The sequence below is a fragment of the Pelophylax lessonae genome (assembly GCF_965119305.1).
Source record: "Pelophylax lessonae genome assembly, chromosome: 7".
NCBI classification, from domain to species: domain Eukaryota; kingdom Metazoa; phylum Chordata; class Amphibia; order Anura; family Ranidae; genus Pelophylax; species Pelophylax lessonae.
In genome coordinates this window covers 88,632,291-88,649,876 of record NC_138774.1, presented here as the reverse complement: position 1 = coordinate 88,649,876, position 17,586 = coordinate 88,632,291, and the positions used below count along the sequence as shown (strand labels likewise).

The following is a 17,586-nucleotide window of genomic DNA, read 5'->3' as shown; positions in this document are numbered from 1 at the left end:
AGAGAGAAGAGAGAAGAGAGAAGAGAGAAGAGAGGAGAGAGGAGAGAGGAGAGAGGAGAGAGGAGAGAGGAGAGAGGAGAGAGGAGAGAGGAGAGAGGAGAGAGGAGAGAGGAGAGAGGAGAGAAGAGAGAGAGAGAGAAGAGAGAAGAGAGAAGAGAGAAGAGAGGAGAGAGAGAGAGAGAGAGGAGAGAGAGGGAGAGAGAGAGAGAGAGAGAGAGAGAGAGGAGAGAAGAGAGGAGAGAGAAGAGAGGAGAGAAGAGAGAAGAGAGGAGGAGAGAAGAGAGGAGAGAGGAGGAGAGAAGAGAGAAGAGAGAAGAGAGGAGGAGAGAAGAGAGAAGAGAGGAGAGAAGAGAGAAGAGAGAGAGAGGAGAGAAGAGAGAAGAGAGGAGGAGAGAAGAGAGGAGAGAAGAGAGAAGAGAGGAGGAGAGAAGAGAGGAGAGAGGAGAGAGGAGAGAGGAGAGAAGAGAGAGAGAGAGAGAGAAGAGAGAGAGAGAGAGAGAGAGAGAGAGAGAGAGAGAGAGAGAGAGAGAGGAGAGAGAGAGAGAGAGGAGGAGAAGAGAGGAGAGGAGAGAAGAGAGGAGAGGAGAGAGGAGAGGAGAGAGAGGAGAGAGAGAGGAGAGAGAGAGGGGAGAGAGAGAGGAGAGAGAGAGAGGAGAGAGAGAGAGGAGAGAGAGAGAGGAGAGAGAGAGAGGAGAGAGAGAGAGGAGAGGGGAGAGGGGAGAGGAGAGAGGAGAGGTGAGATAGAGGAAGGGAGAGAGAGAGGAGAAGAGAGAGAGAGAGAAGAGAGAGGAGAGACCTTCATAAGAAGGTTTCCGAAAATCGATGGGAGCATGAGATGAGGTCTAACACAGAGTGAATGGATCACATATTTTCCTTAAAGGGACAGGCATTTTTGACTAAAAGTTAAGTAGGTCTCAGTTGGTCTCAAGGTGAGCGGCTAGTGGTGGTGTAATAAAAGTCATGAGGAGTGGTGCTATTACATAGAATCTAAAGGATTGACGAACAAATGAGATCAGCCTTTATTATCTTGGTGTGGAGTCACGATCACTAAGCACTATATATCAAGTTTTTTGGACTTCATATTATTTATTTTGGATGTTAATAACATTTTTTTTTTCTGACTTTGTTAATATGTTTGTGCAGCGCTATATTATTACATATAGTTTATTGTTTGGGACTTATTGCAAAAATTTTTTGGGGAATTACTTTATATTTCACTTAAGGAGCACTTTATTGTGGCATGGTACAAATACATTTTTTTTTTTTTACAGAAAATTACATTTTAATTATATCACACATATACATTTCTCAGGTAATATCTTAGGAGCGTGGCACTATTTTGTTGGTTTGTATTTAAAAGCCTAATGCTGGCCTTACACTAGAATTCTGTTCTGACGAGAAAGGATAGAAATCCTTGTCCTTTTTTCCATTAGCTCTAGTAAAAAACGATTGTCATTGCACAAACGCTCTGGCTACAAATTCCACCAGCAGTTGAAACCTGGGATTTTGCCCCATTGTGTGAATTTTTTTTAGGGTAACATTATCATGATCTGCATTTTAGCAGGCAGAAAAATTGTTAATGTACTGTATCATGTTCTGTGGCCGATCTAATGAAAGATTTTTAAAAGAACAGATAAGGACTGATATGTTAAAAATGCATTTACATTTTAATACATACATTGTATAATACATACTAGAATTTGCCAGGTATCTTTTAAATTCTGCCTGTCCAGCTCTGGAGTTCCTTTAACCACTTTAATACAGGGCACTTCCCTCCCTTCCCGCCCAGGCCAATTTTCCCCTTTTAGCGCTGTTGCATTTTGAATGACAATTGCGCGGTCATGCAACACTGTACTTACACCAAATTTATATCATTTTCCCCCCCACAAATAGAGCTTTCTTTTGGTGGTATTTGATCACCTGTGCGATTTTTACTTTTTGCTAAACAAATAAAAAAAGACAGAAAAGTTTGAAAAAAAAAAAAAAAAGTTTTTTTGTTTATGTTATACAATTTTGTAAATAAATACGTTTTTTCCTGCACTGATGAGCACTGATGAGACTGCACTGACAGGCACTGATGAGGAGGCAATGATGGGGTGGCACTGATGGGGTGGCACTGATGGGGTGGCACTGATAGGCGGCACTGATAGGCGGCACTGATATGTGGCACTGATAGGTGGCACTGATATGCAGCATTGGTGGGCACTGATAGGCGGCACTGCTGGGCACTGATAGGCGGCACTGCTGGGCACTGATAGGCGGCACTGACGGGCACTGATAGGTGGCACTGACGGGCACTGATAGGCAGCACTGGTGGGCACTGATGGGCACTGATGGGCGGCACTGATCGGCACTGACGGGCGGCACTGATGGGCACTGATAAGCGGCACTGGTGGGCAATAATGGGCACTGGTGGGCGACACTAAAGGATGGCAATGATGGGCACTTGTGGGCAGCACTGATAGGGAGGACACTGGTGGGCATCACTGATGGGGAGGGCAATGGGGGGCTCCCTGAGCCCTGATTGCCATCCCTGGTGGCCATAGTGGGCATCCCTGGGGTCATAGTGGGCATCCCTGGGGTCATAGTGGGCATCCCTGGTGGTTCTAGTGGCATCCCCCCCCCGAGGGTCTGCACTGGTAATCAATGATCTGATTACCAGTGCCGACCCCCCCCCCCCCCTGTCAGGGGAGCCGACGATCAGCGCTCCTTTACTCGTGCCTGTCAGGCACGAACTAAGGAAAGCCGATCAACGGCTGTTCCTGTTTTACTATGTGACCAGCCGTGATTGGACACGGCTGATCACATGGTAAAGAGCCTCCGTCAGAGGCTCTTTACCGAGATCGGAGGTGCAGGGTGTCAGACTGACACCTCGCATCACCGATCGCCGCTCTGCGCGCCCCCGGGGGGCGCCCAGAGCGGTGTTATCCTGCCGCCGTCATATGACGTCCGGTCAGGATAATTCAACCACATTCCCGCCGTCATTTTGTAATAGGGCGGGCGGGAAGTGGTTAAAAGAGTCTATACACCCAGAGGACACAAAGGATAGGCCGACCTTGTGGCCACAGTGATTGGCTGTCACAGAGGTCACATGATCGGAATCCAGTCCCGATGACTAGCAAACATTAGTACGGACCAAAAGCGTTTTTTGACAGCTTGGTTACTGTGCTGGGAGCATACAGTGTGTGTGCTCTCAGCACAGAAAGCTCTGCTGCCTATAGAAGCATACAAGCAGCACATATGCGTTATGTGGGTGGCAAGAGGTTAAAGTGCATTTTCACTTTGGCACTCAAATTGAACAAGTCCCACTATATGTTTGTTATGTGTTCCTATTTAAACAGAATACCTACAAATAATTTATTTTTTTACTTTTCCATCTTTTTCTAGATACTATATATATATATATATTATATATATATATATGTTTAAATATATATTAAAGGGCGCAGTAAGTTCCAATAGGGGCGCCGGGGGGGCGGGGCCCAGGCCAGCAGACCTTGAATGTGAAGGATTGGGGGCCCTGCTTACATTACGATTCAAGCCAGTATTCCACGGTTTACATTTTTATACTTGATGTTTTAAAGATGCTGTACCATTTCTTATTGTATGGCCGTGCCTTGACGGTACATTTTGCACTGTTGTGACTTTTGTTTTTTTCATGAAAACTCAATAAAAATATTGAAATATAAATATATATTAAAAAAATAAATAAATATATATATATATATATATATATCATTTCTCTTTTAATTGCATCACCATACAATGTACTAGTCAAGCCTTCTTTAAACCTTTTGCTAAGACCGACAGTGTAGATGTCTAAGTTACAACTGATAATGAAGATCTGCCAGCACAGTACGGACAGGGATAATTATAATAAATACTGTAACTCCCTGGCCCCCTCCTAACATTATATAGAAGGGGAAAGGTAGTAGGATTTTTATGCAAATAAAAATGTATTGTAATCAACAATTTTTTTATATTTTTTTCAATAGGAATGGGAACATGTACAAAATATAAAGTGGGTGTTGTCCCAACTTGGCTGCAAAAGTGGAAATACACTTAAAGGGAGGGAAGATACTACACAAATTAGTGGATGCTGAAAAGTCAAACATCCATAAAATTGTATACGTGTTCAGAGACCGTAAAACTCGCTCCTAACCTCTCTTCACGCTGAGCTCACTTTCCGCCTTTCCCAAGGCCTTAGCAGCTTTTTTCCTGGCCTCCTCCTCAGTGAGAGCAACTACCCAGAGTCCTTCATTCTCACTAGTGATCTACGGAGAGAAAGTAGGACAAGTTAGAGGTCAAATTCAGAGATTGTGTCAGTGGCTTTTTCCACAGGGTACAGAGAAGTGCAATTCAATGGAAAACAGGTTCTATTTGCCTTCATTTGAAATGCATTTACCTGCATCTCCGGAAGAGTCACAAGATAAGCAGGAATCTGATGTCCCCACCATAGCTGCCGGGACACGCACCAGTCACTTAAAAGTGGGGAAAAAAAACAAAAAACAAACAATCACTTTTTGAAGTTTATCTAAACCCCCTGGAAAAAAATGCAATACATTTACAGTTTACCAGACCTGGAATTAGTATTTTTTCAGGCTTTTTATCCTTTATTTTTACCTTGTGATCCTGCCAATAACACAATTCTGTCCTAGGGTGACAACACTTACTGTACTGTAGCTATGGAGGAGGAGTGTTGTCCGCCTAAGGCAAGATGTATATTATGACTACAGAACAATTCCTGCTCTCCTCTCCATGGCATTGGAGTTTACTGAATTCCTGGCATATCGACAAATATTTTTTACTTGCTTACAGTGTTTTTAAAAAGACAAAACATGGAGAAATATGCATGCTTTGGAGGGATGTATCAATTTTTGGCCCGGATATTTTTTTAAACAAAAGGCACCATCTTCAGTAGTAACCGGCCAAGATTAGAATTATGTATGGGCAGGCTGAATGCACCAGGTTGATCGACCGGTCAACCTGGGTACAACCAGCCTACTGGATTTTACTTGCGATTGTCGCTATCGGCTAGTATAGCCGCTAGCAGGGATGGCTTCCCCCTCCAGGAGAACACAATAGCTCAGCAGGAAGGACTCTTGCATCAACACAGGTGCTGATAGGGGAATCAAGCCAATTACTTACTTATTACTTACCTGTGGTTGCAGGAAAGAGTTTCGCACCCCGTATGGCCTGCCTTACAATAGCAAGAGTAAAGCTGATATAGCAGTAGACAATGATCCAGTACAAAAGGTAGTCAGTCCCTTTAGCCCCTCCCTTTATGTTAAGCCTGGTGCACACTAGAAGGTTTTTTTTTTTGTTCAACCCAGCGGGCTGAACGAAAAAAAAACTGAAGAGCTCAGGAGGAGCCCCTGTACTAACAAAACTGATGTTAGAACAGCGATCTCCCCCGAAAAGCCATTGTGTTCTGACAGGGGGGCAGCCCCACCAATAGACAGGGGGACGGCCCCCCAACACACTGCTGATCTGATGCTGATCGGCAGACCTTTTTTGTCATGCCCCAAAGGGCCAGCTTCTGTTGGACTGGCCTGCAGTACACACGGGCTGAACGTAGGCTGGTTTCTATTGAACAGGCAGATGCTGCCCTGTGTACTAGGATGTACAGGGCAGACACTATGACTACCAGTTTTTATTACCGCTTTTTATCTTCTGTATTGCAATTAATTAAAATCAAAATGCCTTGACAGGTGGAAGCCACTTTGGGGGAGTCTGCATCCCTAGGCAGGCTGGGTTTATATATATATAGACGTCCTATGATGAAACGCGTAGGGTAGAGTTTCAAACTTCAACGTCACTTCCGGTTTTGAAGTTTGAGCCGTGGAACGCGGAAGCATCCCAAAGCCAGGAGCGCCAGTAGGGGACCCCAAAAAAAGAGGATCAGTGCTGCTCTGAGCAAAACCATTGCACAGGCCAGGTAAGTATAACATATTTCTTATTTTTAAAAGATAAAAAAAGGAACCTTTATAATCACTTTAACCTAAGTATGGCAGCAATGTTTTTCATTTTTTTCTTTTATAACTATGCTGGGTTATTTACTATTAAAAAATTATGAAAATGGAGTTCTGCTTTAAAGGATAAGTTCACCTTTGGGTGTTACATGCTCCATCTATTTTTAGGGTGGAACATGTAACATGTTCCCAATGCCGCAGCCTCTCCCGACCCCCCCCCCCCCCCCTCCCTGTGACAGCATTACAGGGAAGAGTTTCCCGCACTAGCTGTCACTTTTTAAAAACATGGCCGCATCATTCATATACACATCTCTGTGTGTGAATAAACTTCAAGCCCCGACATCCTTTGCAGATGTTGGCCTGTAGTTCTCAATGAACTACCACAGTACTGTGAAGTTGATTCTTCCTGTCAGATTGTATCTGCCTGTCCCTAAGGGATATATACACATATACACTGACAGATCTGAAGGAGACCTGCATGGCACCAGAGATCTGCTGATCGCTGTGCAATGCTTTACAGGCTCCAAGAAAAGAAATAAGAATAAATGCACATTTTTTTACCTGAAAAAAAAAAAAAATGTGCATTTATTATTTTTTTCTAAAAAGTGAACTCCTTCAAGAATGAACATTTCAGTGCCAGAAAAATGAACCTTCCCAACAGTGGAATGTTTGCAAAACTGCGTGAAGACATGTGAAACACGCTCAATTTCCACCTGATATTTGAGAGCCAATTCCTCCAGTTCTTCTGGTGATAAGATGGAATGATTTGTAACTGTCCTAAGTCAACAGCCTGGAAAAAATAAAGAGCAAACATACGTGAGAAACAACATACACAGAGATTCACACAGTACAAGCACATAAGATTAAGTTGCAAAGTCTAGATTTTTTTTAATTAAAATAACAAATATGTCACACTTACCTGCTCTGTGCAATAAGTCTTGCACAGAGCAACCTCCAACCTCCTCTTCTGGGGTCCCCCACCAGTGCTCCAGGCTCCGCCCCTTCTCTGTGTGCCCCAACAGCAAGCCACTACCGTGTTTCCCCAGAATATAAGACCTACCCTGAAAATAAGACCTATCTCCGTTTTCTATGATTGCTGTAATACAAGCCGTACCCTGAAAATAAGCCCTAGTTGAAATCCTTGCAAAATCATGTAATCCACGCTGTAAAGGTATTATATAGTGTCCAGTCCTCCTCCTCCTGGCTGTATGTAACATAATAATACCTTATTAACAGCGCCGCTGGGCGCTCGTGTGACCCGCCGAAGCTCTCCTCCTCCTCCCAGTTGACATCAATGGCCCCTCCCCCTGCAGTGCTCGGAGCAGGGCTGACGTCAGCGGGGATCCCGGCATCTCCCTCGGCACTGCTCGGAGCTGGAAAAAAGAGCTCCGGCGGGTCATGTGAGCGCCCAGCAACGCTGTATATAAGGTATTTTCTATAACATTACATAAAGACACATACTGGACATTATATAATTCATTTACAGAGCAGATTAAATGATTTTACAAGGACTTTACCTAGAGTTCATTTTGGAGATTACAGGGATGGTGACTCCTTTGCTTACAGGGAGGGAGAGGGGGAGAGAAGACAGGGGACAAATAAGACATCCCCTGAAAATAAGCCCTAATTAATTTTTTGTACCTAAAATTAATATAAAACCCAGCTTATTTTCAGGGGAAACACGGTAGCTATGGGGGGGGGGGGGGGGGAACACCTACAGGCTGGCTTCACAGACACACAAAGCACAGCTCGGCCCCACCAATGGCTCCTACTGCTTGCCAAGTCCCTGAGAGAGGAGGAAAAGAGTGGGGAGAAGACTGCAGCCATGCACATCGCTGGATCACTGACAGGCTCAGGTAAGTATTTAGAGGGGGGAGGGGAGGGAAATAGTTAGTGGGGTGTTTTTTAACCTTAATAAAGGGAAGGCATTAAAGGAAAAAAAAAAAACAGCCAGCCTTTAGAACCAATTTATCCCGACACACCTTTAGAGCCCTCTGTGCCATCTTCTCACAGTTCACAAACCACTGGTTCTTCAATAAATGTTCAATCACATCACTGGAACGGCTGCCAAGCACAGGAATAGAAGAGGAAGAGATAAAATGATAAGCCATCAGGCAGGAATAAAAAAAAATGCCAACTGAAAGATTTATATAGGCATGATCTATATCTATATATCCTCAAACCTCCCTCTCTCCCTTTAAAGTGGTAGTAAACACCACCTGGTGACTTGAACCTACAGGTAGGCTTATAATAAATGTGCACTGGTTTGAAGATATTCACTGTTTCTGCAGCTGGTGACATCCCCAGTGCATGCGCTGCGCACTGGAGGGACGACATACTGAGTGCAATCAATGCTCCCATGCGCATGCACAGGAGTGACACCTTCATGGCTCAGCCATTCAAACAGCTGGAGCCCATGAACATAGAAGGAAGACCAGGTGAATATGAAAGCCCTGTTAGCAGTGACAGCGCACTGCTGGTGGGCTTCATTTTAAAATAAAGCCTTTTATAATGTGCTAGTATGCAATGCACACTAGCACACTATGCTCTTAAATTGCCTGTAGCAAGACGTAGCTTTTAAAACTTTATCATCAACAGGCTTATAAAATTTTGCATGGGTAGTTGCTGGGAGATCCGTTACGACCATTGTAGATACATCCCCAGGACTACACCTCCCAAAAGCCCATTCCATACAGTGTGTGGACAGACTCTTGGGATTAAATGCAGCAGCATTGCTTTTCTGTAAAGAAATCAATGTATGCATTTGCAGGGACAGAGAGGGGTGGTCACATGATTGGGAAGTCCGTCCTTCCACCAGGCGTATAGACAAACACACCAGGCTGTGCACAAAGGAATTCATATAAAAACCTATATGTACAAAAACACCGAAAATAGTATTCATTACTTTACACCAAGGATCTTCAAACGATGGCCCTCCAGCTGTTCAGGAACTACAATTCCCATCATGCCTAGTCATGTCTGTGAATGTCAGAGTTTTACAATGAATTATGGGATGTGTAGTCTTGCAACAGCTGGAGGGCCGTAGTTTGAGGATCCCTGTTTAACTCATTACTATTGTATAATAGAGGGCTAATTAGCAGAATTTATAGTGTTTTACCCTTTAGGGCCTTTCCAGCATACATACACACATAACACACGTGCAATAAACTGATCAGGTAAGTGGCTGAAGAGGGACTCCCCGCAGGTCATTGACACACAGAGGCATTCATCACAGGTTTTTTATTTTGGAGTTTTAGGATTCTGTGTGTGTGAAGTTTTTTTTTTTTTTAGACGAAAGTTCATCAAGGGAGAGTATACATATTTGGCCAAATATCCCCTTCACCACATAGTAGGGTAAAGTCAATGAAGTCGCTGCGTACTTTAACTCTCATGTTCATTTGCTGATGAGCATATTGTTAGGGAACTCCCATCCATTAGGCATTAGAAGGAGATACTGACTATAGGTGAGTTGTGTGGCATGGCTTCCTGTAGTAAGAATGTTGGTGTGCATGATGGCAATGCTACCACATCAATCAGCATTGCACACATACTCCGGTAGAGGCAGGTGGTGGCAGACTCAATGAGAATTTCTAAGCATGCATCACCTACCCAGTAAAATGCTTGCTGTTGAACACGTAATACTAAACAAAGAGTCATTTTTAGGGCAATTCAGTTTTTGGGTTTACAAACATCTTATGCATGAAGCAGATACAAACTTAATAGCTGAATCTGCACACTGCGAAATGGCAAAATGTGATGTGGTCGTTTATGGGGCAAAGGTCGACTTTTATGACTTTATACACATATCGGATTGTAGGTTGGTTTGTGTGCAGACAGACCGCCCATTACAGAAGGTACTCACAGGGGCTGGATCTCTAGGGGGGTGCTGGGATAGGCCATGGCCCACCAGATTTTACTTGTGCCCCTTCAAGTCTCTGAGAGTGTATTCACTGATTTATGAGCCAGTCTGATGCAGATACTTGATGTAAGGATGACACACTGATGGGGACAATCCATGTAAGGGGGCACTGGCATGGGGGACACCTGATGTAAGGGGGCACTCTGATCATTTTTAGGGGGCACACTGATGGGGACAATTGATGGAAGGGGGCACTCTAAAGGGAGACCTGATGTAAAGGGGGACACTGATGGGAACCTGATGTAAAGGGGGACTCTGATGGGAACCTGATGTAAAGGGGGACTCTGATGGGAACCTGATGTAAAGGGGGACTCTGATGGGAACCTGATGTAAAGGGGGACTCTGATGGGAACCTGATGTAAAGGGGGACTCTGATGGGAACCTGATGTAACGGGGGACTCTGATGGGAACCTGATGTAACGGGGGACTCTGATGGGAACCTGATGTAACGGGAGACTCTGATGGGAACCTGATGTAATGGGGGACTCTGATGGGAACCTGATGTAACGGGGGACTCTGATGGGAACCTGATGTAATGGGGGAATCTGATGAGTGTTCATGTTGCAAACAAGGACTCTGACAGAGACATAGGCCCCTAATAAATACAAGTGTTTCCCAGGTCATGACGCTGTGTGACAGATTGTCACTAACTCACACACAGGGTTGAGATTATGCCCCATTTTTTTTTTTTTTTTTACTGTACCCCAAGATCAAATAGGCAAGATATGGCCCTGGTGCTGATCTGGAATAGTGTAGTAACCAAAAATCTATCAATATTCTTTTCAGGTTAATGTAACACTGTCGCAAGGGAGAATTTGCAAGTTAAAAGGTTTCTAAAAAGGCAGGGAGAACTCTTATCTTCTTTCTATGTGCCACTCCTTCGTAGGCTTTGGAACAGAGGTATCACTCCCTCGTAAGCTTTGGAACAGAGGTATCACTCCCTCGTAGGCTTTGGAACAGAGGCAGTGTTGTATCTTGGCCTAGGCCAACAAGGCCCAGGCCTAGGGCGGCACTTTGCAGGGGGGCAGCAAAAAAAAGCTGCACCCACGCGCACAAAAAAAAAAACAAAAAAAAAAAAAAAAAAAGCCTCCTCCCTGCTCCCACACGAAAAGGGTCCCTGCCGGCTTGCGCTACACTTTTTAGTATTGTGCCAGTCTTATGGGGTGAATTGGGCCAGAGGGCAGGATCCAGGAAGCAAATAAGTCTGGCACCCACATTAAGCACTCACACTGCTACCTGCCGGTTTGATACCAGCAGGTGAGGACATTCCGCCAACCCCACCTAATACAACTGGCCTGACGGCCCCTAATGCTAATAAGTGTGGCACTGCAGCCTAATGCTCCGCCTACCCTCCTCCGCCTCCAGGTATGGCAGGCATTATGTCAATAATATAATTTCATTTCTTTAAACATCCTTGTCCTTGAGTGAGCATACTGAATTCCATCATATACAATTAAGACGTTTAATTGTATAAGATAGCAATAATATTTTGGACCCGCTCACCTCACACGTGCTATCGCAATATGTCACAGGATGAGTACGATTACTCCAATCCTATAAAGATATTTGGACTTATGTTTGCTGCCACTGATTATTTCACTATTTGTATAATGACTCTGGATGTCCCAGTCATTATACGAATAAGTGAAATATTACTATGATTACAATCAGTGGCAGCAAACACAAGTCCAAATATCTTAGGCTGCACTAATGGCCACTAATAGGCTGCACTGGTGGCCACTGATCGGGCTGTACTGATGAGGCTACACTGATATGCTGCACTGATGGGCATAATGAGGCGGCACTGATGGGCATAATGAGGCGGCACTGATGGGAACTGATGAGGCGGCACTGATGGGCACTGATACACTGTGGTTGTGGTATGTGGTTTACAGATGACAGAACGTGTCAGAAACAGGAAGGGGTGGCTCATATTTAAATAAGGGGGTGCACAAGTTTAGTCAGGCCTAGGGCAGCACAAAACCTAAATACATCACTGAACAGAGGTATCACTCCCTTGTAGGCTTTGGAACAGAGGTATCACTTCCTCGCTGCTGACAACTGTTCAAAATGTAAGTTGTCAGCAAGAAAGCGATGCCTTGCTTGTCCAGCGGGCAGGAGAGAGAGACACATGCAAGTAGGTAAGTATACCACTGCTCACATGTCCATAGTGATTTTGCCACTGAAGAGTTCTCACCAGCAACAGGATTGCTAACTTGTCACTAGTGTGACGTTAGTCTAACACTGCTGTCCCCACTGTCACCGGTTGTTCTGGTAACATTTTGGATTTCCAAACACTTTCAGTCTTAGGGTCGGTTCCCAATGGCTGCTCATGAATTGCGCTGTGCGTTTCTGTGCAATTCACATGCAGTTCTGTGTGGTGAGGTTTCGCCCCATTCATTTTGAATGGGCAATAATCGCACCACACCACACCAAAAGCAGTGCATGCACTACTTTTTAAAACACACTGCAACCGGATCGCATGGTAAAAAAGTACCATATGACCTGGTATGGGCAAATGCATTGTGTTTGCAATCTGCATTTGGGGTGTCATTAAACTTTGTATTGACAACCGCTGCAGATCGCAAATGGGTGTGCATTTTGCATGCGGTTCCTGTGCGATTAATGTGCAGGCATGATGTGAACTGACCCTCAATGACAATGTTCACTAGGATAAAAAAAAAAAGGCGTTAAATCTACCTAGTTGGAACACCAATAAAAACTTAACAGGGGTTCCAATTCTTTTTTTCTTCCACCCAAAACTAAAAAAAAAAAAAAAAAAAATGTTGTCTGTACTTACACTGTACCTCTTGAAATGTAATATCATTACTAGACACCCTACATCATATTCTAGTATATAAAATAAAATATTAATGTGAGCACCACAGGGTGAAATGTGTGGTCCCAGAAGAGGAGGAGAGTAGGGACAATCTTACCTGCAGACGGGAAGAACCATGGAGTGTTCGCTCTCCCCTCTATAAAGCTTCTTTTCTTTTAGTGCAGCCACAATCTTCTCTCGGGCATCAAATCTTTTCACACCCTGACAGACAAAACACATTGATGATGCAAGTATCTCCATAATCTAAACCTGGCCACACATGTTACAGTTTGAATGTACAATCTCCTTTAGACTTGCTAACCGGTATATATATTTGTAGTATGCACAGCCTGTCTGGCTGGATATCTATAGAATAGAAAAAAGAGAACCAAAGTAATGGGACTTCAAATGAGGCAAATTGGACAAAGATTTTATTCATGTTTCTCGATGGATCAATAAAGATATACGTAAACCCCATTAAAAACCATTCATATAAATATGGACAAATACAAAAAGGTTGTGGGGATCCCCAGAGATCCTATTTTAGATCCTTAAATAATGTACCTATTTTTTCAATATGAACTGTATATTGTGCTGTATGTCATCTTTTTGTATTTGTCCACATTTATATGAATGGTTTTTAATGGTGTGTACATATATCTTTATTGATCCATCAAGAAACATGAAAAAAATCTTTGTCCAATTTGCCTCATTTAAAGTCCCACTACTTTGGTTCTCTTTTTTCTACATATATTAGGGATGGAGGCAATTCGATATTTTTTCCATGTGTGGCAGACCAGAATTTGTTTATCTATAGAATAGATCATACTACATATAGTAGTTACTTCAAGATCTAAAGAAGATACAATCAGGCAGTCCTGTGTGTGGCCAGTTTAGGACAACAAACAGAACTCGGAAACGACAACAGTGTCTTGAAACCCAAAATGATCAAAAAAATCTTGAACCTGGATCCAGTCTCCGCTGGCTTCTGTCATTGTCCCATCTTCCCCGATCACAGAAACTAAGGGCAAAGCCAGATCCTTCGCCATCTCAAAATCCACCAGGCTGTGGGCAGGGGTGACCTTTACAGCTCCTGAAATACAGGTCAGAAGATACGTCTGTGCTGCTCACAAGTAAACAGATGCATTTTTGCTTTTTCCTGGTTCTGACAGCTACACGAAGGAGGAAACGAGCAGGAGTGTGAAATCACGAACATACAAATTCAGGGCTGTGATAAAGGGATTCTAACCAGAAATCAGTTGACTATCCAGGAAAAGAGATCAATGTTTTCTGCAAATCACTTATCACTAGTGACAAACACCAGGGCACCCAATACTGACCTGTGCCAAACTCAGGGTTGACCAGGCTGTGGGTGACAACAGGAATTAAACGTCCAGTGAAAGGATGAAAGAGATTCTTTCCATGGAATTTCTGTGAAGATAATAAATAAAACTATAAAATCTAACACCATATTTTAACAAGATTTTTATAATTACCAATAAAGTAGAAGCTCCCCTAGTAATAAGGGTGTATCACTGCGACCCTGAACCTGATGTGGCCCAAAGCTTTAAATCAGAAACAAGTGAGCAGCATAATCCTTTCTTTACCCCCCTAGTCAGCAATGGAAGCTTCCATATTCTAATCCTGATGAGTTTTCCTGAAATTTTAGCAATTTTTTTCACAAACTAAATACATAATCAAGTTCAGAACAAAAATTTGATGAAAAGCATTTATCCATTAAAGTTCACCCTTGTGAAAAAAAAAAAAGAATGCACATATTTTTGCAAGGAAAAAATGTGCATTTATTATATTTTTCACTGGAGCAAAACATCCACAGGCTCTCTCTACACACTGCCTAGAGCTCTCTGCCCATACCATAAAACAAGCAGGTAAATCCTGAGCTGTAGGCAATGTGAGCTGTAAGCTGATTAGTGAGCTCGCAGTTCATGGATACCAGGGTGGATAAAAAAAAAATCTATGATTTTTTTATTTATTTTTTTATTGTTTTTTTTATTTTTTATTTATATATTTTTATTTAAAATTTTAAATGTAATTAATTTTAATTTAATTATAATTTTTTTTTTTTTTTAGATTTTTTTCAAATGTATTTTAATCAAATGCTTTTGGAGTAACAATCTATCTAAATATAGATTTCTATTTAAGATACATTAATAATTTAGTTTATTCAGCATGAAATGAAGCTTAGTTATGTAGCATGAGGCTGTTTATTCTGCAATATTTACATACTCATTCAATGAATCCAAGCTCTGCAAGCTGAGAGAACATGCACTGCATTGATGCATTCATACAATTTCACATCAACTACCAGCAAGATTGAGTCCTTGCATTTAAAGAGCACCTGTCAATTCAGATCCATCATGGCACGCCTGTTAGCGGGCATCCACTCACCTGCTGCCACCATGTCCCTCACCGATGCATCAACAGCTGTCCCATTAAAGTGAATGGGACTGTCGGTGAGTCAACAATGACAGTTGCTCTTTAAAAATTATGATTTAAATCAAGTTGATTTGAATCAAGCCTTTTTACTAGTGATTTCAAATCGACTTGATATAAATCAAATCCACTGTGATTGATATTACAAGTCCATTTGCCATGGCTTTGGAGAGGACAAGTATTTTTTTCATTCAGATTCCCCACACAGCCGTGTTGTTTTCAAAATGTGACAGTGGGTGTGGGGAGAGGATCCTCCCCGCTGTCACAGAAAGGGGGACTCTGGCGGCAGAAAGTGGGTGCATAAGAGCAGGTTACCCCCTAAATATGGGTGTAACATGCTTCCAATGGTGAACTTATCCTTTAAAGAGGACCTGAACTCTGGAAGCTGTGCCCAAAGAAAGGCAGGCATGGGGCAATGGACTAGTGGCCAGCATTACCTGCATCTGCTAACAGCTGATCTGTCCTCAAGTCTTACCGTACTTTGTTTTGTACTGTGTCTGTGTGTGGTGGCAGCCATCTTAGTAGAGGCAGGGTTTTGCTTGCTCATGTCAGATTCCCCAGGTAGGTGAACAGTGAGCAGCACAATAGTGGCATTACTAGATCTCACTCCAAATCTCCTGAGACTAGCGGTCAGGGGCAGCAGTGCTCACTGCAGATACACAGTTTTGAGGCTTTTGGCACAGAAGTGCCTAGGTACCCACACACAGCAGGAAAAATGCGGATATCTTCAGGTGTAATTTGAAACAAGGGGTACATTTTTCAGGGTACTTCTTATGCAAAATTAACATTTCTAGATGTTCCCAAGGAAAATTTTCACTTTCAGAGTTTCATATTCACTTTAAGTGAATGTAAGGCAGGGAGCTAACCTGGTATCTTTTGTCATCAGGATGGACAGCAACAGCAGTGTCACCCAGCATGGTCTCCGGACGTGTGGTGGCCACTGTGATTTCATCACCTAGGGAGGACACATTGATGAAACAGTAAGAGGAGGTGTAATAATGCAAAAAAATAAGGAAACATAAAGGCAAAAAAACAAGTTAAAGATCTTACTTCCACCTTCTGTGGGATAAGCAAAGCTGAAGAGAAGCCCAAAAGGAACTTTTCTCTCATATCCCGGCACGGTAAGGTAAGTTTTACCAGTCAGTTGTCTGTTCTCCACCTGCAACCAAAGAAAATAGACCATGCTGCACAATACAACTGAGATATCTTCTATATAACAGCAAGGTACTGTGTGCCAAATGAGCAAGAGGCAAGAAGCCACTAATAATACAAAATGATACTTAGTGACTTTATAACTAAATTGTAATACAACTCTATGGGATATCCGGTACCATGTAAAAAACTTTTGTGAAAGAAGGGGAGGGGAAGGGATGAGGGGGAGAGGAGGAGAGGGTAAGGGAAGGGGAGAGGGTAAGGGTAGAAGATAGGAGGAAAGGGAAAGGGGAGAGGAGGAAAGGGTAAGGGAAAGGGAGAGGCGGAGAGGGGAAGGGAAAGGGGAGAGGCGGAGAGGGGAAGGGAAAGAGAGGGAAAAGGGAAGGGAAGGGAAGGAGAGAGAGAGAGAGGGAAAAGGGAAAGAAAGGGAAAAGGGAAGGGAAGGAGAGGGAAAGAGAAGGGAAAGGGGAGGGGAAGGGAAGGGGAGAGGATAAGGGAAAGGGGAGAGGCAGAGAGGGGAAGGGAAAGGGAAAGGGGAGAGGCAGAGAGGGGAAGGGAAAGGGGAGAGGCGGAGAGGGGAAGGGAAAGGAAGGAGAGAGAGAGGGAAAAGGGAAAGAGAGGGAAAAGGGAAGGGAAGGAGAGGGAAAAAGAAGGGAAAGGGGAGGGGAAGGGAAGAGGAGAGGATAAGGGAAGGGGAGAGGGTAAGGGAAGTGGAGAGGAGGATAGGGGGAAGGGAAGGGGAGAGAATGAGAGGGGAAGGGAAGGGAAGGGAGGAGAATGAGAGGGAAAGGGAAGGAGAGGGGAAGAGAAGGGGAAGGGAAGGAGAGGGGAAGAGAAGGGGAAGGGAAGGGGAGAGGAGGAGAGGGTGCGGTAAGGGAAGAGGACAACAGAGTAAGGGAAGGGGAGAGGAGGACATGGTAAGGGAAGGGGAGAGGACAGGGTGGAGGGAAGGGGAGAGTGGAAGGGAAGAGAATAAGAGGGGAAGGGGCGGAGAAGGGAAGGGAAGGGAAGGGAAGGAGGGGGGAAATGAAGGGGAGAAAAAGATAGGGAAAGAGAAAGGAAGAGGAATAGAAAAATTAAAGCAAGAAATTAAAAGAGAGAGAAAAAGGCAAAAAAAAAGAAACGAGAGAAAGGGAATGGGCAAGAAAAAAAAATAAAAAAGAGATAGATAGAGGGAGAGAGAGCATGAAAGGAACAAGAAAAGAGGAGAGAGCAAATATAGCAGAAAGGAGCAAGCAAAGCAGATTAGAGAGAGAAAAAAAAAAAAGAAG

The 17,586-nt window shown here is 43.5% G+C and overlaps 1 protein-coding gene across 1 annotated transcript in view; it reads right to left on the bottom strand.

Annotated features, from left to right (window-relative positions):
* The window catches only part of VARS2 (valyl-tRNA synthetase 2, mitochondrial), a 75,748-nt gene that overhangs the window by 23,239 nt on the left and 34,923 nt on the right, over positions 1-17,586 (bottom strand). Inside the window, exons 10-18 of the mRNA XM_082262674.1 lie at positions 16,214-16,322; positions 16,030-16,118; positions 14,050-14,140; positions 13,675-13,802; positions 12,828-12,931; positions 7,955-8,036; positions 6,686-6,762; positions 4,406-4,481; positions 4,163-4,274 (exon numbers count right to left, since the gene is read on the bottom strand). Coding sequence (XP_082118800.1) covers positions 4,163-4,274; positions 4,406-4,481; positions 6,686-6,762; positions 7,955-8,036; positions 12,828-12,931; positions 13,675-13,802; positions 14,050-14,140; positions 16,030-16,118; positions 16,214-16,322 — 868 coding nt within the window. The remainder of the gene's footprint in view (positions 1-4,162; positions 4,275-4,405; positions 4,482-6,685; positions 6,763-7,954; positions 8,037-12,827; positions 12,932-13,674; positions 13,803-14,049; positions 14,141-16,029; positions 16,119-16,213; positions 16,323-17,586) is intronic.